The sequence below is a fragment of the Lissotriton vulgaris genome, chromosome 6 (assembly GCF_964263255.1).
Source record: "Lissotriton vulgaris chromosome 6, aLisVul1.2, whole genome shotgun sequence".
NCBI classification, from domain to species: Eukaryota; Metazoa; Chordata; class Amphibia; order Caudata; family Salamandridae; genus Lissotriton; species Lissotriton vulgaris.
In genome coordinates this window covers 544567677-544593092 of record NC_141694.1, presented here as the reverse complement: position 1 = coordinate 544593092, position 25416 = coordinate 544567677, and the positions used below count along the sequence as shown (strand labels likewise).

At 45.2% G+C, this 25416-nt stretch overlaps 1 protein-coding gene across 1 annotated transcript in view; it reads right to left on the bottom strand.

Annotated features, from left to right (window-relative positions):
• The window catches only part of BCKDHB (branched chain keto acid dehydrogenase E1 subunit beta), a 995115-nt gene that overhangs the window by 723115 nt on the left and 246584 nt on the right, over positions 1 to 25416 (bottom strand). Inside the window, exon 5 of the mRNA XM_086926548.1 lies at positions 4346 to 4501. Coding sequence (XP_086782674.1) covers positions 4346 to 4501 — 156 coding nt within the window. The remainder of the gene's footprint in view (positions 1 to 4345; positions 4502 to 25416) is intronic.

Sequence of the window (25416 nt, the reverse complement as noted above, 5' to 3'; positions counted from 1 at the left end):
TGCTGGAGAATATGTCATTTGTTGCGAATAGTCCTGAACGTGCTCAAAGAGAACCGGTGAGGTGGCCGAGTCCTTCTTGCGCTTAAGAGGAATTTTGTAACCCTCTGAGGGATGTACTGGCGCGATCTTCTGCTTGTGGATGGTCAGCCTGCCTGACTCCGAGTCGATAAAGAGTTTCGACTGGTTGTCGTAGGAGGGCTCGTGGAACACAACCCCTTCGGGGGCGGGCTTCGAGGGCGCCGACGACGTCTTGGAAGGTTCAGCGCCTTTGTGGAGGTCGAGCTGCTTTGCTCGAGCCGTTGGCGGAAGACCGAACTTAATCGGAGGTTGTCCGACGGTCTTGGTGCTGGATGCAGTGGTCGATTCGAGCTGCTTCAGCGCTTGAGGTGGACGGGTGCTTGATGGCGTCGACTCGAGCTCCCGGCGTGTAGCCTTTCCAGCCTTAGGCGTCGACGAGACCTGATATTTCGGGTCGGCTTTGGTTTTTGGCTCGAGGTGCTTGCTGAGCAGTGGCTTGAGCCCCGAAATCTTCGGTTCAACGGCTTTCTTCGCTTGGAGGCCCTTGGCCTTGTCGCAATGTTCTTGCGTCGATGTCGACGCTGACGGCGTCGAGGAGGCGTGTTTGCTAGATGAGCCGTGCTTCGACGCTCCAGTCTTTGAGGCGAGAGGCACTTTCGACGCCGAAGGGGTTTCGACAGTCTTGGATTGGACTGGCATCAACGTCGAACCGACCACCATTTTAAGTAGTTTCGGTTTCGATTTCGGCTCCGTTGGTTTCGGTTTCAATTTAGTGGAATCGACCGATGGCTCCTTAGATGTGTTCTTAGCCTGGCTTGGACGCGTGGCTATAGAACGTGCAGGAAGATCTTGGCTAAGGCCTTTTGGCGATGCCTCGACCTGAGCCGAAGGAAGCGTAATGTCAGTAATAGGCCCCGCTACTGCGGTTGGGCCTGGCTCATCACTGGAGTCGTCATCGACGGCTCCGATGGCCCCTTCGTCGTCCCCTACCTCGACGACGTCTTCTTCGTGGACGTACTCTTCAGCTTGCTCGTCCACCTCGAAGTTGGAGTCATGCTCCGACGCTGGTTCCGACTGCTCCTCAGGAACCTCTTCTCCTTCGTCTTCTTCATCTTCGACGCCTTCTTCGTCACCGGCCTCGAAGATGTTGACCGGTCCGGGCGCCGACTGTTGCGCCGACTGCCTCGCTGCGCGCCGAAGTTTAAGCGTCTTCTTGGAGCGGAACTTCGAGCAGGCCATACATCTGGCCTCGTCGTGGTCGGGGGACAAACATTTATTGCACACAGGGTGCACATCTATGTGGGGGTATTTCGAATTACAGACGGGGCATCGTTTAAACAGGCTCCGATCCATCGACGTCGTAGTCTGGGCCTGTGGTGTCGAAGCGAGAAAGCAGCTTCCGAAGTCCGGTTTGAAGAAACTGGAATGGAACAGGCACCGAACGAGACAATACCGACGATTTGAAGGCCTTTTGGCCTTAGGAAAAAGTCAAAACAAAGTTTCCGAACTAGAGTTGAGAAAGCACATCCGAACCCAATGGCGGAAAAAAACAATCTGAGGATGGAGAGGATGCCCATGCGCACTGTAGTCCAGGGGAGGAGCCACCTATCTCGTGATACTTCGAAGACTCTTTTAGGACAACAATGTGCAATCATCCGGACCCAACACTAGGCGGCGATCTATACACAGATATGAATTCAGCAGCCCACATGCCTCGAACGCATATATCTAACTGCAGTACTCATGGCAGGATACAACCGAATACATCAATGCAACTCAGTGGGTCACAATGAGGAAGATGGAACAGAGGGGTACTCCCCATTGATGGAGCCAGTACGAAGGTGTTTGGAGAAGGGGTTGAGAGAGTTCCTCTGATTAGTATTCAGTTTGTGCAGTGTAATTTTACAAGAATGCTTTTATGGCTCAAAGTAAAACTTCCTTGAAGGATCTTCTTGGTCTAGAAGGCTAATCAGTCGGACGAAGATTTAGAAATTATGACTTTGTGTGCGCCCAAAGTGAACTTTTTTGCTCAAGGGTAATCTTTTAACCATTTACTTTGACAGGCCTGGGTTGGTACCGTAGAAGGGGAGGGGGTGTGGGGGGAAAGCAGGACTGTGTATTAAGGACCTAGTAAACTTTCAGTTCTTCTAATCTGTCCACAGAAGGGCATTCTAGATGATGCCAGATGTTGAGGAAGACTTTGGTATGACTGTTTCAAAGATAAGATAATTTCGAATTCTGTACTTGATAGGGGTGCGGCTGTGGCGGGTGAATTGCTTTTCTTTTTAAACAGTGATAAGCAAATGCAAAAGCTCCGTCAATTGCAATAAACTGCTCGTCTTCTTGCCCTGAATTAAAAGAAAATAAAGACAAAAAGTAGGCAGAACGTCTTATAACGAACACAATTCCCTATTCAGTGCAGCAAGAAAAGCATGGAATGAAGAATTACAGTGTTGTCCAGCACTGTCCGGGGATCTGCATGCATGCTCTGTAGGTAGTGTCATTATCTTAATCATAAGAACTACATGGTGCTGCCCCTGAATGTATCAAAGCCAGTTCCCTAGCAGGAAAGCCTGCCAATGGGACGGGGACCTGCCTCCTAATGCTCCAGAAGTACCCTGCAGGCAGCCGCTGCACACAGCTTCCTGCTAGGAAAGCTGCTTATCAGAACACGGTCAGGGGTCCAGTCAACATATTTATCTTAATATCGTTAAGGTATATGTACTGCCTCTGCCCTTCACAGTGCCCCTAAAACCAACTGTGTTGGGCTTTATTTCTTCCTACCTGCGAAGCAGCCCTGATTGTGCCCAGGGGTGAATAAAGTCAGAGGGGAAAGAGATGAAGATAGATGGTTCTGGATACATTCGACGAAGGGACAACAATAATCGCTCCCATTTTAGGACTGAGCATAAGGCAGCGTGTGATGATTTGGGAATGGAGTATTAGTTAGCAGACAAACAATCTGATAAATGAGCATGAAGTGGATCTGTTGTTGGGAGAAGAAGGAAGAAACATTAGAGTGCCACCAGAAAAGATGTGGCTGGAGATGATCCGATGTAGGTTTCTGCGGTTCACTCCAGGTAACAACCATGGGTGCAGAGGATAGCAATTGAGAGCTTTGCATCAGAAATGCCAGTACCAGACATAATTACAAAGAATGTCATGGTGGACTAAGTTAAAGTGAGCAGAGTTAAATGTTTCAGGATGGAGAATTACTATGCGCAAACTATATTAGGTTAGGCAAAAGTGTGTCCAGAAGGCTTGTAGTGGTGAGAAAATGTGGAAATATGTTAAAGAAACGGTTTACAAGTATTCTGGATAATATGAAGTGGGAGAATGGTGATCAATGTCTTTGGAGAGAAGGGTGATATAGCTAGATCTCTTTGGAGAGAAGAATTGGCAGGCATTGTGGCCCGAGTAGAGACGAAAGCAGACAAGGGAGTATTTGAAGCAGATGAGGCAGTGTGAATTTGGGGGGTCTCTTCTTGTGGGCACATAAGCAGCTGCCAGATTTTAGAATGTGAGCTGCAAGCCAAAGTAAATGCTTATAATACAAATCAGTTCAGTTCAACCAAAAATGTGTGCTGGAAACTTAAAATTGGCTGTCGCTCTTTCGCAAAATCCCGGATTAGATTTGGAAATGGACTCATTTACAGTAGGAGTCAAAGGCTTGTTATTATTCAGTATCACATTTGTTATGATTATCGTTTTATTTTACAGTTTTAAAATATGTTCTCCTTATTTGGCATTGCATTTTAATTTCACACTCAATCTTTGTTGTTATTCTAAAAAGTACCACCTTATTGACCCTGTAACTGATGCTACTTTTCTTCTGATTCCCTTAAACTGTTTTAAATTACCAATGTTCGCTCACTGAAGGGAAATGCTCAGGCACCTTCGAATCGGAGTCATTTTTTTTTTACAGTTTGCATTACATTTATTTTATGTGAGTGAAGATTTCGAACAGTGGCACTATACGTACAGTAGCTCTATGGCGGTGCATAAAGGCCGTAGTAGCCAAGCACTAACCTACAGAAATGTTTAAATGATTGAGAAGCAATGAGACAAAGAGCAAGAGCAGGAGATACTTTACGGCATACACATATGCAAGGAGGGATTCGCAAAGAGGTAAGTGACTTGCATTCCAGCAGAGGGCATCCAGTATTTTGAAAGACCCGGATGTGGATGGGGCTTCTGGTTGCTCAGAATGCACTTAACATGAATGGATGTAGCAGGAAGTGTCTGCGAGAGGTAGCGATGTGCGATGCCATTTATATAAACACAACATAATAAATTAGTATTTAGAAAATACAGTGTGCTACAGTACCTTTATTCCGGGGCAGTGAGCGAAAAATGCTTCTGGACTTTGAGAATGATATAGGGCGCCATGACCCACACAGCCCCAAGGCGCTCGAATTGTTAGAGCTCCACAATTAAAAAGATCTCCTGACCGATATCTGTATTTAGCTGCTTCGTTCACAATCTGAAAATAAAAAAGTACACGTTTAAAGATGAAAAACAGCTTATAATTGCTTTCAGCAAGCTTAAACCAAATTATTCACAAAACATTTCAGGTATTAGAATGTTTTGATGAAACATCAGTATTAGCAGGTGTGTTATTCACCGAAGTAACACTAAAAAGACATTGAGGCATTCTGAAACTGAAAAATGTCGACTTCAAAGCACAGGCGGAGCTCGGCTCGAAAAGAAGGTCTTTATATCTTGTTGTTTTCAGGACTTGTGAAAAAGCCTGGCTGTGGGTAAAAGTGGGAAGACACCCACCTTCTCGTAATTTGGTAACTGCGATTGCCTAAATGACCCTCAACTGGATTCATAAAACCTCCAGGAGCTACAGAGTTGGATCCCAACATATAAACTGTCCATTATTGATAAAATAGTGAAAAACTACGTATAGAAGTGTGAAAGGAGCCGCATTCAGAGTTTGTGATGCATAGGAACCAGACGGAGTAGGATTTTAATACCTTTTCATATGCTGTAACCACAGTGCAGTGAAGCATAATCAATCAAGGTTCTTATAGAGTGCGGCTAATCACCAGTTATGGTCTCAAGGCGCTGGGGGGGTGGGAAGGTCTGCCGTTAAGTCGAAGAGCCAGGTCTTGAGCGTACAAAAAGTGATGGATAGAATGCGTAAATTAATCTGGACCACTGGTAATTATTTGGACTGCATCTTAATTTGTCATTATTTTGCACACCATGCCACCTCAGTTTCCACACAGCCATATGCAAATTAGTCTTGATCCTGCTCCAAAAGAAACAGTCCAGCCCGTACTGCCAGCCCTCCCGAAACACAACCAACCCAAGACCAGTTTAGTCCTGATTGTGGATTGTTAGTCGGATGCAGCCTGGCTCTAGTGGATCAGTGAGCAAGGGACCCACGTCAAGACATACCCATTGAACCTAGTGATGGATGGAATGCTTCAATTAATCTCAGCCATTGGTATTTACACAGCTGCATCCAGGTCCATTGTCTTTTTCCACACCATGCCGCCTCAGTTTGGACCCAGTCATGCGTAAATCAGTCTTGACCCTGCTCCAATACTAAAGTCTACCCCAAACTGCCAGGCCAGGTCCTCACTGAACTGAAACACATCCCGATTGGGTGCAGACTGGCTCCAGTGGCACAGTAGGCACAGAAACCACATCAGGGCATACCCACCACACTTGGGGGATCCTACTGAAGTATACAAACAAGTGATGGTTGGAGCTCAAATTAGTCACTGGTCATTACTGGGCAGGCATTGTCAGCTCATTGTTATTTTGAATACCAGGCCACCTCAGTAACCACAATGCAGTTCATTAGGGCACACAGTACCAAGAACAGCAGAGCCACTTGTGCGTGTGTGTGCTGTGCCATTTCAAGACGCACTCAAATATTATAATATAAGCCAAAGGATCGCTGAGAGCTGGCATGCGGCAGGTCCACCACCTGCTACCTGCTCTCCTCCCTGGGGGGGAAGCCACCACTACGCGTCCGGCGACCAGGTATGAACGCTGTGTACTCCACTGAGAGCACCCTCTCTGGGCTGCAACGAAGATTGTAGGGTGGATTTTCGGGGCCCCCGGGGGCCAGCTCGATTGCTGGACCCTAATTATATGTTGGACCACACGCGCTGATTATGCCCGTCTCATGACGGTGAATGCATGGGGTGTGTTTGAGTCTTCTTGATCCGCAAGCGCACAGAGGCCGCAGATCGAGGCCTCTCCCATCTCGTGGAACTCCTGCACCGGCTCCTTGCTCAAGCTGTGAACCACTCCTGCACCTCTGACCTGCTGCATGCGCTGCCAGTCAACGGGGACCTTCTCCACTGCGAATCTGCGGAGGGGCCCTATGGAGGACACTGTTGGATCAGCCTCCGGACCTGCCATGACCACCATATCCATGGGAACTTCTTGCCAAACTACCTTCCCCCTACCCCTCCTCGCACTACTCCTCTCCACTTTTCTGCTATTGATCTCTGGCTTCACCTGTCCTGGCCCTAGTCCCCACCCTATTTTATTCCCTCGCTCTACTCCTCTCCACTTTCCTGCTGCTGACCTCTGCCTTCACCTGTCCTGGCAGTAGTCCCCACCCTGTCTATCTGCGAATTTTCCCTCGTCATTTGAGATCTAGCTATTTTGTTGAATGCCCGATGGAGCTACCTGGTTTAGCTATAGGGGAGATGGGCCGTGGACTCCCTCCTTGGTCGTCACCTACCCAGTCGGTCTTTAGACAGACTTTCTTTCGTGTCTATGGTTGTCTCTTCCCTTATCCTCACTTTCCCTCCTCCCCCACCCCCCCTACTTTTTCGCTCCTCTCTCTCCTCCCCTAATGTATTGCTGATTGTTTTGATGTAATGTTTACTTGTTTGATCTTTTCCTGATATACTGTTGAATCACATTGTTGCACTTCCTTTCGTCTCTCCTGCAGTCTCCTACCGCATCCTCCCTCTATTTATGTCTCTCCTTCCCTCCTCTCTCAATGTATTGAGACTGAACTATTTTGTCTGATGCCCGATGGAGCTACTTGGTTTAGCTATAGGGGAGATGGGCCGTGGATTCCCTCCTTGGTCGTCACCTACCCAGTTGGTCTTTAGACTGACTTCTTTTCGTCTCTCCTTATTGTCTCGTACCCAGCTCCTATCCCCTCTCCCCGAATCTCTCCCCTTGCCTGCTACTCTGCCTACCCCCTGTCCTTTGTGCCCTTTGACTAAGCACTCCTTCTCCCCTTGTTGGGGAAAGATCCAATATTTACAGTCTGGAGTCTCAGCGAACCCGCTGAGTGAGTCCACTGTGGCAAGGGAGCCACTCACACTTGAGGTTTGGTATGGCAATCTTCGCCAAAGCACTCCCTCTCCCCTTTCTGGGGAAGCATCCAGTATGTAGGCCTTGGAGTCTCAGAGACCACTCTGAGAGAGTCCACTGCGCAAAGGGAGCCTCTCGCAACAGAGTTAGGGAAGTGATACCACTTCCCCTGGGATCATAGCTTACCGGACTTTGGACGTTTGCCCTGACTCGTCTACCGGTTTGTGTCCCCGTCACCCTTCCCCTCCTCTTCCCATGCTGTGTCTCTCACCCTACCCTCCTCTTTCCCGCCTTCTTTATCTGTCTACTTCCCCTGCTCAAACCCCCCCTCCTCTGAATCTCTCACCTTCCCTGCTTTTCCCCTTTCGTATTTGTGCTTATTGTTTATCTCGACCTTACAAGTTACTATGTGGCCTTGCTGTACGAACTATGTAACCTTTGTAACGATGTAACCTGTGACTATGATCTGATGCTCATGTAAAGTGCTCTGATACCTCCGGGTCTAGCCAGCGCTATATAAAACTTTTGAAATAAATAAATAAATACATATAATGAATAAAATCTACAATTCACCAATTATCATTTCATTATTAGATACATCATACACTTAAAAAAACCTAACCAAGAACACACCATATTCATACTCTAAATAAATCAAACTTGGAAGGGAGCATCATTGGTTGTGCTGCATTTCCTTATTTCAATATCTCATCCATATCACACATATATATCTGTAAACTCTTTTCTTGCAGCCATATTCAATTCTTCAAGTGAAGGACTAATAATCCATAGTTTGCGTTCGGCCCACTCATTTCCAGCGTTCAATGTTTTTATTTCAAGTTCAAGTTCAAAATTTGTATAGCGCACTACTCACCCAGAGGGTCACAAGGCGCTTATCGAATATCCAAGTTTTTAGTTGTTTTCTGAAGGAGAGGTGGTTCTGTGTAAGGCGGAGGTGGGTGGGGAGAGAATTCCAGGTATTGGCCGCTAAGTAGGAGAAGGATCTTCCCCCCATGGTGGATCTTTGGATGCGTGGAACTGCGGCGAGGGCTAGATTGGACGATCGAAGTTGGCGAGTGGGGGTGTAAAAGGACAGGCGCGCGTTGAGGTATTCGGGTCCTAGGTCGTAGAGGGCTTTGTGTGCGGGGGTGAGGAGACGGAACGTTATTCTCTTGTTGACGGGGAGCCAGTGGAGGTCTTTCAGGTGTCCGGAGATGTGAGCTTGTCGGGAGATGTCTAGGATGAATCTGGCTGAGGCGTTTTGGATGCGTTGGAGTTTTTTCTGTAGTTTGGTTGTGGTTCCAGGTAAAGAGTGTTTCCGTAGTCCAGTCGGCTTGTGACCAGTGCATGGGTGACCGTCTTTCTTGTTTCGGTGGGGATCCAGCGGAAGATTTTTGTGAGCATACGTAGGATGTTGAAGCAAGATGATGAGACGGCGTTGACTTGTCTGGTCATTGAGAGGGAGGAGTCAGGGATGAAGCCTAGGTTACGTGCGTGGTCTGTTGGTTTGGGTGCGTTTCCCAGGGCCGGTGGCCACCATGAATCATCCCAGGCGGAGGGAGATGATCCTAAGATGAGGACTTCCGTTTTGTCCGAGTTCAGTTTTAGACGACTGTTCTTCATCCACTCAGCTACTTCTTTCATCCCTTCATGTAGGTTGGTTTTGGCGGTGTTTGGGTCTTTGGTGAGGGAGAGATCAGCTGGGTGTCGTCTGCGTAGGAGATGAGGTTGAAGTTGTGTTGGCGCGCGATGGATGCGAGGGGACTCATGTATACGTTGAAGAGGGTGGGACTGAGTGATGATCCTTGTGGTACGCCGCAGATGACTTTGGTGGCTTCTGATCTAAAAGGGGGGAGGCGGACTCTCTTGGTTCTTCCGGCGAGGAACGAGATGATCCAGTCCAATGCTTTTCCTTGTATTCCAACGTTGCTGAGGCGTTGTATAAGGGTGCTTTGACAGACTGTGTCGAAGGCCGCAGAGAGGTCAAGTAGGATGTGGGCAGTTGTTTCCCCGTTGTCCAGTAGAGCTCAAATGTCGTCTGTTCCTGCGATGAGGGCGGTCTCGGTGCTGTGTTTGGCTCGGAAGCCTGACTGTGAATGGTCGAGGGATTTGTTGGATTCGAGGAAGGCAGCTATCTGACTGTTGGCGGCTTTCTCAATGACTTTGGCAGGGAATGGGAGGAGCGAAATGGGGCGGTAGTTCTTAAGTTCAGTGGGGTCTGCTGTGGGTTTCTTCAGGAGGGCACTGAGTTCGGCATGTTTCCAGCTTTCCGGGAAGGTAGCGGAGTTAAGGGAGCAGTTGATGACGTCTCGAAGATGAGGTGCGATAATGGAGTCTGCTTTGTTGAAGATGTGGTGGGGACATGGGTCAGTTGGCGATCCTGAGTGGATTGAGTTCATCAGGCGGATGGTGTCTTCAGTGGTGATTGGGTTCCAGGCGCAGAGGTTGTTGGAGGGGGGTTTTAGTTCGGAGGTGGGTGGGGTGGAATGGTCGCCGAAGCTGTTATGTATGTCGGCGATTTTGTTGTGGAAGAACGAGGCTAGAGAGTCGCAGAGGTCTTGAGATGGAGTGATGTCATTGGTGCCGGCGGTGGGGTTGGTAAACTCTTTGACAATGTTGAATAGTTCTTTGATGTTGTGGGCGTTGCTGTTGAGTCGATCCTTGAATGCTTATTTCTTGGTGGATCGGATCAGTTGGTGGTGTTTGCGGGGGGCGTTGTTGAATGTGGTCAGGTTGTCAGTGGTTGGGTTTTTTCGCCAGGCTTTTTCGAGGGTGCGACAGATCTTCTTGGATTTCTTGAGGTCGTCATTGAACCAGGGGCCTTTTTTGCTACCTTGCTTGATGTGAACGTTTTTCCAAGGGTGCTAATTCGTCAGCGCTGTGGGTGATCCATTGTGTGAAGTTGGTGGCTGCTTGGTTTGGGTCCGATGATTTGGCAGGGGGGTTTTGTTGAAGCGATGAGAAGAGCTGGTCGGTGGTAAGTTTGTTCCAGTTTCTGCGGGGAATTGGTTGCGGGTGGTTGTGGGTCGTAGTCTTTTTGTAGTTGAAGTGAACGCAGCTATGGTCCGTTCAATGGAGAGCTGTGGTGTAATTGAAGGAGATCTTTCTCAATAATTGTATTCCTGTTTCTTAATGCCTCCTACTCTAGGTTAGTCCAGTCACTATCCTTTGTTTTGAATTTTTGTGGTACTTCAACAACATTCTTTTCAAAATCCCATCTCTGAGTCTCTCATGAACCACTTTCTTGCTATGATCCAGTCTCCTTTGGTGCTATTCAATGGTTTTCATGAACCGGTCGGTCTCCTCCTATACTGATCTCTCTTGGAAGGCGCTGCCTGCCGAGGGACTGGTGGAACTGAACGCTCTTCTTATTGCTCCAAGTCTGTCTTATTCCAAATGTCTTATTAAAAGGACAACAGTTATTCCTTTTTCGGTGTCTCCTGACTGGATTAACTGCTGAAACTCAAAGGGAGCACAGCCTGTGTACTGCTACACATTTTCTCCAAACAGCCTCCCAGCAAAGGGAAAAAAACACACAATCGATGTGTCTCTTCAGAGTGTGTCCAATACATGAGAATGCAAAGTGTTTTACTTGTTAACCTCTGTATGTATTACATTGCATTAGACCATCTGTAGAGTTATAGGGACAATCCGTGGGTCACAAGGTGGTTCTACCCACTTTGCTTTCAGCACATATATCAATTGACATAAAATCAGGTGGGCCTTCTTCTTCTGAAAGCTCACCCCAAGTGCCCCACCTGCGTGGGGCAGCCTGCAGGGTTGAGCGGAGGCTGGGGCATGCGAGACCAAGCTGGGGGTGGCAAGCACTTCTCTGGGGTCAGCGGGACTCAGGGCAGGCACAGAGGCAGAATGGGTCTGACAGGGCTTCTGCATAGCTCTGGACTACCCGGGAATCAGGAACCCCAGCGAGGAATGGGGGAAGGCCACATATATTCAAAGCATGGGGACTATTATATGAAATTCAAGCTTTGAGATTTCAAACATATCTTACTATTCAACAGCTGCAGAGGAAACAGGTGCCACGTGGACCCGCTTCAAATACAGGACTTAACATGGGTTTTTATAGATTACAATACATATTGCATATATTGCACATATGATACACAGCCAATGAGATCCAGTTGTCTAGCAAAACAGTTGGGGTTTTCTAATCATTTATCCAATCAGTAATCAGAATACGGTCCTTAGCTATACACGGGCATGAATTTATGAAATCAGAAAGAGAAGCATAGCAACAGCCTGTCACGTACACTTTGTCATGTGACTTGCTCATTTCTCAAGGCTTAGCATTTACAGCAAAAGAACAGACAGTTCAGCTTCACTTAGAGGACGAATAAACTCTTTACCTTCTGCAGGCTTGCCCCTACTGAGTGTCACAAATTGCACCCTGAAATCAAATGGATCACCAGCAAGTAATGGGAGCACGCCACATATGCTCAAAGCACGGGGACAGCATTATATGAAATCAAGTTTCTGACAAGACGATTCTGTGAGCTTTTATCTGTTAAAGCCTTTTCCAGGAGCACACCCCAGCTGTGTCTAAATAGACAGCTGCTGCGGTCTTTGGTTTAAAGTAGGAGTGCTACTTGTCAGTCTCAGATGAAGCAGGAACGCATTTGACATTTTTTAAACATAGCAGAGCTTGGATTTTAGTGAAAACACTAGACCAGACACAAATAGGTTATTACCCCAGCTGTGCTTTTTCTCACAGGTCTCCTAAAGAACTTGAAACAGACTTTTTGATGTAGAAGTCAGTAGTTTGAATATGGAAGCAGCATGCTTCACAGAGCGGTGTAGTGTGGCCATTATTGGGGAGGTGGCAAGATTCCAAATTAAGTTTTTGATGTGAAATCCTTTCCTATGAAAAGAAGTAGAAACCATGTTGTCATCCCTGCATCCTGTTTTCTGCATCCTGTTTTCTCCTAGCCATAGCAGCAGCAACAGAGGGGAGCATTCTCGCAGACCATTGCCAACTTCCCCAAATCAGCTGTGTCGGAGGAAAAGAGGACCTCCACTCAAGAGGTCTCTGTGACTCCTATGTCTTTACAGGACAGTATTTCTAGGAAAAAGCACCATCAGCAAGGAACTTACCGCACTGTCACCCAGGCCCTCATCACCAGGACTACAGCAACTCGCTCTACGTGGGAATCATTGTTCAACTACTAAACATACTCCAGATAATCTAGAACACAACAGCCAGGTTCATCCTCGACATCCCGAGGCGGACCCACACCTCCCCCACCACAAAGCGCTACACTGGTTCCCTGTCAGCAACCGGTGTCAGTTCAAACTGCTCACAAACACCTACAATGCCCTTCACAACAAGAGTCAACCTACCTTAAATACAGGTTGAGCTTCTATCAACCCACCTGAAAACTTTGCTCCTCATCCCTATTCCTGGCACACACATCCCGCATCCACAAAAGCAGGATCGGCAGCCGCGTCTTCTCACATCTGGCAGCCAGGTCCTGAAATTGCATCCACCTCTGCATCCCCCATGCTGCAGCAGTTCAAGAAGGACCTGAATACCTGGCTCTTCAAATAATTCAACTCAGCAGCAACATTCCCCAAACCTCCCCCCCCCCCCAGCACCTGTATACCCTCACAGGTGATAAGCAGTGTTTTACAAATCCATTTTGATTGACTGATGAGGTGTTGCCATCTTGTTATGTGCACTTGGTGGGAGACTGCAGGATAAATATTGGTGGTGAGAGTATCTCCTGGGTTACAGAGGCTATGATGGGGAAAACCTTTGATTTCAATCCAAATGCTGTCACATTTACCCCAATAAATAAGAGATGATTAAAGAATGGTGTGGAAGCTATCTCGCAGGAAGCACTGTAACCTAGGATCCACTTACATATTCTAAAATGTGTTGAATTGTTTCATGCACTTAATCACCACTCATCCCTGAATTGTCAGGAGGTTAAATCTTTTTTAGGTCTCGCCTGAGCCAGCACATGCGCTGTTCTGGCGAGACATTTAGTAAGCAGGTTTCCAAAGTGCTACCCACAGGCTTTTGCCGGCTACCAGCTTGCTGTTACGCGCACAAGAGCTCGCTGCTCTGGCAAGACATTTAGATTTGATTTGATTTGATTTGTAGATTTATAAAGCGCGCGATTGCCCATGGGCGTCTTTGCACTGGGTGAAGTAAGAGACCAGAAGCTGCTAGAAATTTAGTATTACTAACCGGTAGTGAACAGCGGGTTTCCAAAGTGCTACCCATAGGCTTTTGCCGGCTACCAGCTTGCTGTTATGCGTACAAGCACGCGCAACGTGCACAGCAGCCATCTGGTTTTCTCGTGTGAATCCCCTCCCCTACCCCCCCCCCTCCTCACCAGCTTCATGCACTCGGATAGCTGCTGCAGCCTCTCACCGTCTGAGGCACCATCTAGTTTTTATTACTTCTAGGCAAGCATGTTTTAGTTTTCGCGCGAGGCAATGTTTTAGTTTCTGTTGACATTGTTCCCAGGCACGTACACATGTTTTTTTTTTAGTTGGAGTGAAGCTCGCTATGCGCACACGCGCGCACACACACACACACACACACACACACTATTCCCGGTCTTTGTTCCTCCCTTTTGCGTGCATGCGCACACAACTCCTGCATCTCCCCCTCCCCCACCACAGATCGCGTTTCGCGGCCAATGCTTGTTATCACTAACCTACAATACCAATGATAAATTAATTACACGTGTTGATTGTTTTGCCTGTTGCTTGCCCATTACCACTGTGCTGCTTTCACAAATTTAGAGCCCAAGTGCTGTCCTGTACTTCTTATTTACCCCACCCCCACATCACTCTGCACACACGTAGCAAAAGTTTTGACCCATGAGTGTTGTCTACTCTGCTGCTCCTTACCTTCCCCCCACGTCAACCTCCACACTCGCAGCATGTTTGTTGCTCCAAGCTCCGCTCTGGGCGCTTCTTAACTGACTTAGTAAAACTGAGGCATGCTTCCCCAACCGGTATCTAGGTGCCCTGGCGTCCACTCCTCTTTGCAGCAGCCACAGCAAGATCCCGGCACGGCAGCAACACCGATAGGGGGCTGCCATGACAGCCCGTACAGTCAGTGTCACCGCCATGAAAAGTGAAGAAAGACAAACTAGAACCTTGCGGCTGGTGGTTAGAACACAAGTATTCTCAAACAAACAGACGGAGAAGCAAGACGCGTTCCCCTAACTTCCCACGAAGTGATCGCACTGCGGCGCTTGACTAAGTGATTCCCAGATTCTCCGCTGGCTGGTGGATAAATCGAATACATTAATTGTAAAAGACTTCTTAAAGAGAATGACCCCTGAGGAGTGAATATTGTCGGCTGACAGATCCTCCCATCTTTGTCTTAGGAACAGACATAGACATCTCAATTTTACAGGTTGTCCCACAGTATTTTTAGTCCTGAAGAAGACGCCCGAGCTGGTTGCGACAAACAAGCACCGTAACATAGGGTCGAAACGACAACGTAATGTCACATATCAGTCCTAACTAGGTTCCAACCACAATCAGAAAATTCAAATAGAGTTGTAACCAATGTATTGTGAATTGTGGGACTGTTTTTTCATCGTTAATATGTATGTCCTTGTATGAATCGTTTTATATGTTATTGTTTCACTTTCATTCACTATATTGCATGTAAGTCTATTCTATGTTTTTGTAAAAGGTTTAATTAGGACAACCATTGTTAAATGTATAGCACGGTTTTTGATACAGTCTATGGCTTATGAAATAATGAATACACAGGATTGAATCCAATAATGGTGTGTTTGCTCAATTTTTATTGAATATTTGTATTTTCAAAGTAATATTACAAATGTCACATGAGATTAATCTGTCCTGGGGACAAATGAAGTAATCTTTTCCTCCCAACAGAACCACTTTCATATACACTAACTTAGAACCCAGGTTCTGAGGGTCACAGGACCACCCCATTATTACTAAGGTGCAGAGAACACCAGCCACTGTCTTACTAAAAAGGCACGACCATTTACACATTTTGGAATTCGCAACCTGGACTCTTGTATTTTACAAACTCCAATATACGGAACACATTAGTGGCGAAGTACTGATGTTCGGCATAAAGAAAAAGAAACTATTCATTTTAGGTGAAGGTCTTTGATGCAGGGCCTATTAAAACAACAAGATGGAAAGGGATATAATATTTCCCGGTGCCGAAGAGCACACGCTGTGAGGTGTCTTGTTCCACCAGTGTCTCGTGTTTCACCTGCACATTTGCCTGAAGGGACCCACACACAAATCACCATCCTGCCCAGAGGTCACCAGTTTTTCAGGGAACGCAACATCCTCTCACACTACACAGGTCACTCTGTAAGGACAAGGGTGCTTTTAGGAACCAGGAGCTAGGCCGCAGACAGAGGAGCAGGGTTACCTACATATTCCGAACCCGAGTACATTTGAGGTGTTCCTGGACTTATGTGCTTTCCACTGCTGCAACATTGGCAATGAACACAGTTCAATAGAAATCTGGGTTTCAGAGTACTGGAACAAAGAGGCTCACACTTCAAGAGTCGTCAAACATTCAGTTCCTCAGGTGTAGGTCTTCGCCCACTTCCTCCTTCCGAAGCATACACTTCAAGAGTCTTTGCATACTTAGATCATCTGGTGTAGGTCTTCGCCCACTCTCTCCTTCCTAAGCCCACACTAGCTGCACTGACTTTTATCAAAACTTTTACTGGTGGTAATTAGTTGTTTCATGATAGTATTGCTTGTATTGAACTATATCTCAACTTGCACTTTTGGCAATTGACGCCTTCGATGCCAATAGCCCGATTTACATTTTATGTGTTTTTATTCCGTTTGTATTTTTATTTTATTTTATGGCTTTTAGCTGAAATAACAATTAGGATTTCAAATTGTCTAGTACATCTGCTGTCAAGTCATCCCAGTGTAGCAGTGCGTCAGGACATCTGTGGGGCAGAGAATGCTGAAAACATTTCATAGTTGTTGCAGGCTGTACCATCCCAACAGTGACAAAGAGTTATCATGGAACAAGCTGCTAGTGATTCCCCCATTCCTCCATTGAAACTGAAACCCAGAAGTCAGGCCAATGAAATAGACTAATTAAGAAAAATAAACCAATGGGAGTAAAAAAAACATCAAAAGCCCTGCCGAAGATACAACATGATCTGACTATCTCAGTATAGCCAATAGGTCTCGCTTTGGGACCTTACACGCGTTTAGCCATGCAACAGTTGATGTTGTTGCACCAAGGATATTGTGCTGCATAACTAAACACTTATAAGGTCCCAAAAGCGAGACCTATTGGCTATGCCAATGCTTGTTTAATATATATGATCTTGGGATAGTTTCCTCTCAGGAAATTGTTTTGGTTCAGTTAAAGTCTTATGTTAAAGAGGGACAGGTTCTTCGTGAGCCCATTGGTTATTTTCACTCAGAATTAATCTCTTACCTAGTACGAAAAATAGTGTGTTATTTTAGGAAATGGACATAGACGTTCTCCCAGTTTTTGGGACTGATGTGAACAATGGGCCTTGTGTCTCTCTTACTCCCCATTCCTTACAGTGCTTTTCAAGTCCTTCTCAATACATAACGTTGAGAAGTTAAAGTCTCTTGCGGACATTTGACAATTGTTAAATTGAATGGCCTCATACAAATAAAGGGGAAAGTAAAGCATGTGGCTAGTTAGGAACTTTTAAAGTTGGTCCTAACATATGGTCAAAGCTCCCTAATATGCTTGCCAGCAATCATTCCCCGTAGGACCATGTGGAAGTTATGTAGCTGGAATGTGGCTGAGCAGCAGGTATTCTTGTCTCTGGATTATTTCAGTTCTTATTTTGATGATGCATTATTTGTTTACAAGAAACATGGTTCACCAATGATTTTGATTTAGATAATTATCTAGTTTATTGTTGCCCAGCCACCCCTTCAATCAAAAGCCATCCAAGTGGGGGGTTATCCATTTTGTTGAGACCTTCTTTTGGTTGGAAAAACTCATAATTGTTAGCCACAATACCTTATGCCTTGGTTGTTTATTGCTCCTATAAGGGATCAGATGAGTTATTGTATGAATGTTTTACTTTGTAATGTTTACTATGGACCTTCCATAAATTTTCCGTTATCATGGTCTAATTGCTAGGTATCGAAAATCAATTTTAATTATGTCTGTAGACACGATACGAGAATCACAGCTGCATACTGGAAATTTGGACCCTCGGAATTAGATGCACTTTGGTGTCTTAAGCCCCTCATTTTTTCAAAAACAAGTGTTGTGACAGTTCTTTTCAATTCAGAACTTGGGTTTTGGAGTTAAATCTGGCTGTGATAAATGGGTGATTTGATTAATCGCTTATTCATAATTTCACTAGGAATGGGGGCTTGCAGAGCTCTTTGATTGATTACATTTTTGTACAATATTGGGGTATTAATGTTCTTTTTAATCTGGAAATATCCCCCAATTAATGGAGTGATCATTCACAGCTTTATCTTTCACTTAATCTTAATGTAGTTAAGATGAGGGAGTCTAGGGTATCTAGTTTTGAACTAAGAACTCGCCAAAACCGCGTTTACGTTTGGAAATATGTAGCAAGTGATAGACTAACAAATTGGTTGCACAGCACCCTAAAATCACTTTATAAAAAACCCCAATGTTATTGTCTTTGAAGGAATTTTGAGTACATTGCGCAATACCTTTGCAACTAGGTTACATGTTCATAATGTCAAATAATTCTCCTATTCTCAGTTCCAGTAAACATACTAAGCTTGAACCGCAGATTATTAAAAGTAATCAAGAGGTAAAGTTTTGCTTTGATCTTCAATCAGCTGTTATTCATCGCAATATATGTTAATTGTGGTTTCTGGCATCGTGAATTTACCCTAGATGAAATTGCTAATGTTATTTTATAACTTAATAGTCAGCACAGAGGTATGATAGCCTGCCTTGTCAAAGCAAATCCTTTCTTAGGGGCTGGAATTTTGAAACCATTGTTTGAATATTGTTTAAAATCAGATGTAATTCCCCAAGTCTTGGCAAGGTAGTAATATCATCCCCCTCTACAAAAGAGAGGACCCTAATCTCCTGAAAAATGATCACCCAATCGTTCTTTTAGATGCGACAGGGAAGTATTTTGCTAAATGCTTAAGGTATCGGGGCAATCTGTGGAGTGATTAATGTATGTTGTGCTTATTCCAGGTTTCCTTCCCAGCTGTTCCCTTCCCTTTCCTTCCTTCACTTGATGACCTGAAACGTCTGTGATATAATAGCAGACGGAATTGAGGCTATAGAGAGGTGGACCCTATTGTGCATCGAACTGATCCTGAAGGCATTGATCATCATTGTTGCACTTGGTTGCAAAGCACAATGAGCACTGAACCCACGTCAAGTCATACATGTCGCACTTAGAACATCACACTGAAGTAAAAAAAAAAATGATGTGTGGAACCCTGGACAGAAGCTGCCCCAGGAGCGATGGAATACCAGAAATCATCTTCAAAACTAATTCTACCTACTGTTTGGAAGCATTGACCTGGGACTCTGAAAATTGTTATCTCTCAGCCACAAAACTCACATCTTGTCAAGGGTCTTACATTCAACCTATTAACAAAAAGGGAAGTAGAAATAATAGCTCAAATTTTGCGTTATAGCCTTTTTTGATGTTTAGGCTAAATACTTCACCTTCCTTATCTTGAAACAGCTCCATGAATGGCATTAAACCTTAATCTAATGCCTTTGGTTCAAACCGGGTTCAGGGGAAAAAAGCAGAACCACAGATAACATGTGGCACTACTTGCCCACAAATCACTAAGCAATAACAGATTTCTCCATGCATGCTTTACCAACATTAAAAAGGCCTTTCATGGCATTGACAGAAGACCCTTTAGGGCAAACTGAGCAAAAGGGACCTCCCAATAAAATCCTCAATGCAGTAATTTCACTCTATACTAACAATTGGACTAAACTCATGTTGGGCGTAAAAAGGACACTGTCAGAAAAAGTATTCCTTGATAAAGGGCTGAAAGAAGTCCTGGCATCAATCTTGTTCTAATTCTTTGTAGTCGATATAGAAAAAATTGTCGCGAACCACAGAGTTTGTCAACCCAAGATAAAAGGATAAATGCTGCATGTTTTGCAATTTGCTAATGATACACAGCCAGATACATCATTGTCCCGTTTTGCGAGTCCTTAATAGCGATTATTAAGGAATCGCTATTAAGGATTTGCAAAACGGGATTCATGTAGGAATCGCAAAATAAATTGCGATTCCTACAGCTTCCTTATTTGCAATTAGCAAATTGCTAATCGCAAATAAGGAATAACTCCCCATTCATTCCCATGGGCCTAAAGGCCCATAGGAATGAATGGGGAGTTATTCCTTATATGCGAGTAGCAATTTGCTAATCGCAAATAAGGATGCGTTTTCAAGGGTGCCAGGGGTGTCCAAAGGACACCCTCTAGCACCCCTGTAATGAAAATGTAGACTGATGTTGCGCACACACATGTCCAAACGACATGTGTGTGTAACATACAACTTCGAAAAATGCACTAAAGTGCATTTTTCTAAGTTTTCGCTATTTACCACGTAGTTAGACTTCGCGGTAAATAGCGGCGAAAAATTGTGAATTCGCAAATAAAAAATGGTTAATGAATTGCATTTAAGGAATCTCAAATAGAGATTCCTTAAATGCAATTCCTCGCAATTTAGCGATTTTGCTATTAGCGATTATTGCATTTGGGATGATGAATCCCAAATGCAAAAATTGCGCTCGCAAAGGGCCAGATTCTCAGAATCTGGCCTTTTGCGAGAGCAATTTTCAATGATGAATCTGGCTGATAGTCATCCTAAATTGTACTACCACTGATATCCAACACTCGTTGGACAATCTCCATAAATACTTTCTGCTGGATAACCTGGAAATTAATCAAGTAAAGACAAAAGTAGTCCTTTTTTTCAAAAAGAAAATACAGTAACATCAGGCTATAGAAATTAGGCCATTATTCCGTCTCCAGATCAGCGTCTTATAAATGTATAGGAGTTGAATTTCTTGCATCAGATCACCACAAACAACACCTGGAATCTTTGGATATCAAAGCAGCTAGAATTAAATTTGTATTGGCAAAGGTAGCTAAACATGATCTAACTGGTCCATCCTTAAAACATATGCTTAGAATATTAAATGCAAAAGTACCTTCCATCACTAATCTACAATCTGGAGACATTTCCTGGAAAATTCGATAGTTGGCTCAGCCAGGCACAGTCCCAACAGTATAAATGAATTCTTTTGGCTGCCTAACTAACTACCTGAGGAAAGCACAAGTTTGACAAAAGTTCAGTCTAGCTGAGTAATCTTTGAGTTCAAATGGAGTAGGCCTTGGCTATAATAAGCATTTAGCAAACATTAGACACCAGTATCTTGGATCAAAACAGACTGTGTACCTGATGCACACGACATGACCCACAGGATTAACACAAAGGACCGTCACAATCACATCCACCTGACTACTGCAGGCAAGAGCCACAGTGCGAGACGTATAACCACTTTGAGTATGTCTGTCACAGTGGCGCCAGAGGATGGCGAGAAATCGCACAAAGGCCAACCCGCGTGCCCATTCGGACTATCACGATGAACATGCCTATCAAGCAACAAGGCCCTGACAGCTACCATGAACAAGGTGCGCTCATCGAGGAAAGAGACTAAGATATTCTTTCTTACCTATACTACCCACTGGGCACCACAGAGAAGACCACAACCAGAATGAACTATTGGCATCAATGGCCTATTCCATGACTGCATTAATTGATACAGGGGCTTATGTCAACGTGAAGGCATGGAACATATACGATAACCTGAAAGACAAACCACTACTAGCCAAAACCATGCCCAAAATCTTCACCTACAGAAGCACTACTCCTCTCCCTATTGCTGGGACTTTCAACAGCAACATCACGCACAAAGGGCAGCAGACACTCGAGAAGTTCTAAGTAACTACGAAAGTTGTTTAGCTTCTTGGGTGGATGCTGTCCAGCTCCTGCCAATCGAACAGCCAGGTTTTCCTAAGGCTTATTCTACAATTGAAAATATCATGTATCTGTATATGCAGACTGAGAAGCATGTACCATTTCGGAAAATTAAGATATATGTGCAATATGTGGATTTCAGCACAGTGCTTTTGATTCTGTAAATAAAGCAAACACTTTGGCACAAACTTATTTAATTTGGTATCGTATACGAGTTATTCGCCCACCGATATCCCTTCATTCAGAAAATTGGTTAATATGACTCTTGGGCACAGGAAATAAAAACTCCAATGAAATTCCAGTAAATAACATCTTGAAACAGGGCTGTATACTTTGCCCCAAGTTATTTTCCTTATATTTGTCTGACTTTCCATCTCTTTCAAGCCAAGGCGTTACAGATCCCCCAAAATTTGGGTCTAAGTTTCAAGTTTGTTGTATGCAGAAGATCTGGTTTTAACGTCTCTTACCTCGATCGGTCTGCAGAAACAACTGGCATCTAACTTTTTTTGCACTTCCTATTAATCTCTCCATTAATGAGAGGAAAACTAAAATTATGATAATAGGTGAAAGAGGTGTCTCAAAGGTCCTGGTCTGTCAATAGAGGGAAATTAGAGGTGGTAAAGAGTGCGCATACTTGGGAGTGAGCACCTCCAATCATTTATCATAGGTCCAACAAGATATAATATGGCTCTCTAAAACAAAGTCCATAGGAATCGGTCTTCTGCAATTTTTCAATGCACAGAGTAGGAAAGAAAGATCGCTTTTAAAAGTGTACATAACTAATATACAACCTGTAGCCTTGTATGGTATTGATACAAGGTCAATATCTTCTTTCAATAACATAACTTGTATTGACTCAGTTTTGTGGAAATAATACCTCGCTATCATTACTTCCAGTTCGATTGAAACGATTGGTCTCGAGCTGGGTTTGACTGGCAAACTATCGAGCTTACTAGGTGATTCGTTGCTTCTTTCAGTTGTTTTGAAGCCCTTAAACTAAGTTGCAAATAAGTATGTGGCAGAAACTTTTAAGGGCCTTACATAGATGGACTTGAAATGTGATGAGGTGATATCATGCAAGTGCAGTGGTGTTTTAAAGTTTCAATAAAATAGGCTGCTAAGATCAAACTTAAAAAAAATATATATTTCTTTATTATTTTCATAACATAGTCACTATCCATATACAGGCTTTTATCAAACATGTAACATCGTAATTTCAATATCCCAGGTCAATTAACTTCTGTTGCAGGATACAGCTCACAGGCTTAATTTTTGGCCCAAGTGTATTAAATGACAAGGAGTAGTTTCTGTCCTGTAACTCCAGTTCTGTAGTAGGGATATCTCTGTTATAGTCATAATCTAGTGAATAGTCCCGCCCATGTGCGTGGACCCCGGCAATCAAAAATAATCTCTTAAATTGTCAAAATAATGCAGAAACTGCAAAGACACTTAAGAGAGAATTTAAAGACAAATAATGCAGCCTATATCCACAGGCTACACTGTCCAGTACTTCAACTAGAAATTCCACCAAAATTCACCACACACAGTACAGCCTGCTAGTTTCTACCATAGAGAAACCTGCCTCCCCCAGTCAAAGACTCAGGAATGATAGAGAGGAAGGCAGGGACAGACAAGCCCCATAGGCTGCCATTATGTGGCTTAAATAGGATACTGTGCCTTTAAGAGAACTTTCCAGAACTTCTCCCAGTATCCCAGAATGCATAGCAGGTCCCTCTTACTTCAGTTCTTTTTGAAGGCGAAGCACGCCAGACCTGTCGCATTCTTGTATGATGAAAAAATCTCCACCGGGGAGGAGGGCGGGCGCTTATGACTATAACAGAGATACCCCTACTACAGAACTGGAGTTACAGGACAGAAACTACTCCTTCTGTAGTAGGGGATCTCTGTGTATAGTCATAATCTAGTGAATAGAATGGCAAGCCCATCCCCACACCAAAGCGGCGGTGGAGAATAAATACATAACGCCACTACTGTGCGAACAAATTCCGCAGCGAAGCCTGGCCAACCTGAGCGTCTGCCCTGGCGTCAGTGTCCAGGCAGTAATGCTTAGCAAAGGTATGAACCGACTTCCAAGTGGCTGCCTTGCAGATTTCAGCAATCGGCACGTTACGGAGCAGAGCCGTCGTGGCAGCTTTGCCCCTGGCGGAATGAGCCTTAGGCTTACCTCCTAAGGTCTTATTAGCCTTTTGGTAACACAATTGTATGCAGGACACAATCCACCTAGAGATGGACTGCTTCGAGGTCGCAAGACCCGTCCTGACCGACCCATAATTGATGAACAACTGGTCAGACCTACGAATATCCTTGGTTTTATCCAGATAAAATTTCAACACCCTCCTAACATCCAGGGAATGGAGAGACCTCTCCGCTGGGGATGAAGGGTTCTGAAAAAACGTAGGTAAAGTTATAGTCTGGTTGACATGAAAATCAGAAATAACCTTGGGAAGAAATTTAGGGTGAGTACGCATAACAACCTTAGCAGCATGAAATACAGTATAAGGTTCATTACAACACAACGCCTGAATTTCACTCACCCTACGGGCCGATGTAATGGCCACGAGGAACGCCGCCTTCCAGGACAGGTGCTGCAACGAAGCCTTATGAATAGGTTCAAAAGGCTCCTTCATCAATCTGGACAGCACCACATTCAATTCCCAGGAAGGCGAGGGAAGCCTGACAGGAGGGAATACTTTCTTCAAACCTTCCAGAAAGTCTTTGATCACAGGGATCTGGAAAAAGGAAGTCTGTGAAGGGCATTTCCTGTAGGCAGTCAATGCAGCAAGATGAACCTTAATGGAATGGACATTAAGGCCAGACTGCGCCAAATGTAAAAGGTAAGGAAGGATGACATCTTCCTTGCAGGTCGTAGGATCATGGTTCTTAGACTGGCACCAGATACAAAACCTCATCCACTTGTAAGCATATGAAGTCCGAGTGGAAGGTCTCTTAGACTCCTTCAGTATGTCCATGCAATCATCGGGCAGATTCAGATGGCCATATTGCACTATCTCAGGAGCCATGCCGCCATACTCAAAGACGAGAGGTTGGGGTGTAACATCCGTCCCCCGAACTTCGTGAGAAGGTCCGGCCTGCACGGCAACCGAATGTGAGGAAGGAGAGACCGGTGAAGTAGGTCCGTGAACCACCACTGCCTGGGCCACTCCGGGGCGATGAGTATCATCCGAGCTCTGGACCGGGCCAGCTTGATGAGCACCGCCGGAATCAGGGGAATGGGAGGAAAGGCGTACAGAAAGTTGTTCGTCCAGTTGATCCATAACGCATTCCCCAGAGTTCCTTGTTGGAAGTATCTGGAGGCGAAGTCTCTGCACTTGCAGTTTTCGGCGGTGGCGAACAAATCTACGTCTGGAGTTCCCCACCTTGCGATGACTTCTCCTAGTACTTCGTCGTTTATGACCCATTCGTGGTTTTCCTGCAGCTGTCTGCTCAGTGCGTCTGCCTGAACATTCTGCACACCTGGTAGATGGGTGGCCGTTATCGTCAGTCCTCTGGCCAGGAGCCAGTGCCAGATCGTCTGCGCCTCCTGCGACAGGGTGCGCGATCTCGAGCCCCCCTGCTTGTTGAGGTAATACATCGTGGTGGTATTGTCCGTCTGTACAAGCAGAGAGTTGGTCTGGAAGGACGGAAGAAAGGCCTTCAGCGCCAAGTGAACAGCCCTGAGTTCCAGGAAATTGATGTGATACGTGGCCTCCATCGGTGACCACGTGCCCTGAATCTGTAGAGTCCCGGAGTGCGCTCCCCATCCCAGAAGACACGCATCCGTCACGACAGTCTGCGTGGGAATGTCCTTGTGAAAGGGAACCCCTCTGAGGAGATTCTCCGCCGAACACCACCACTTCAGAGACTGAAGAGCATGCAGCGACAGTCGAATCTTGTCGTCCCAAGATCCATTCCTCTGATCCCACTGGTCCTCCAAGCACTCCTGCAACGGTCTCATGTGCAGCCGTGCGTGTGGCGTCAGGAAGATACAAGAGGCCATCGATCCCAGTAGAGAAGACACCGTCCTCACTGTTGTAGATGGAGTCGTCATAAGAGCCTGAGCCTT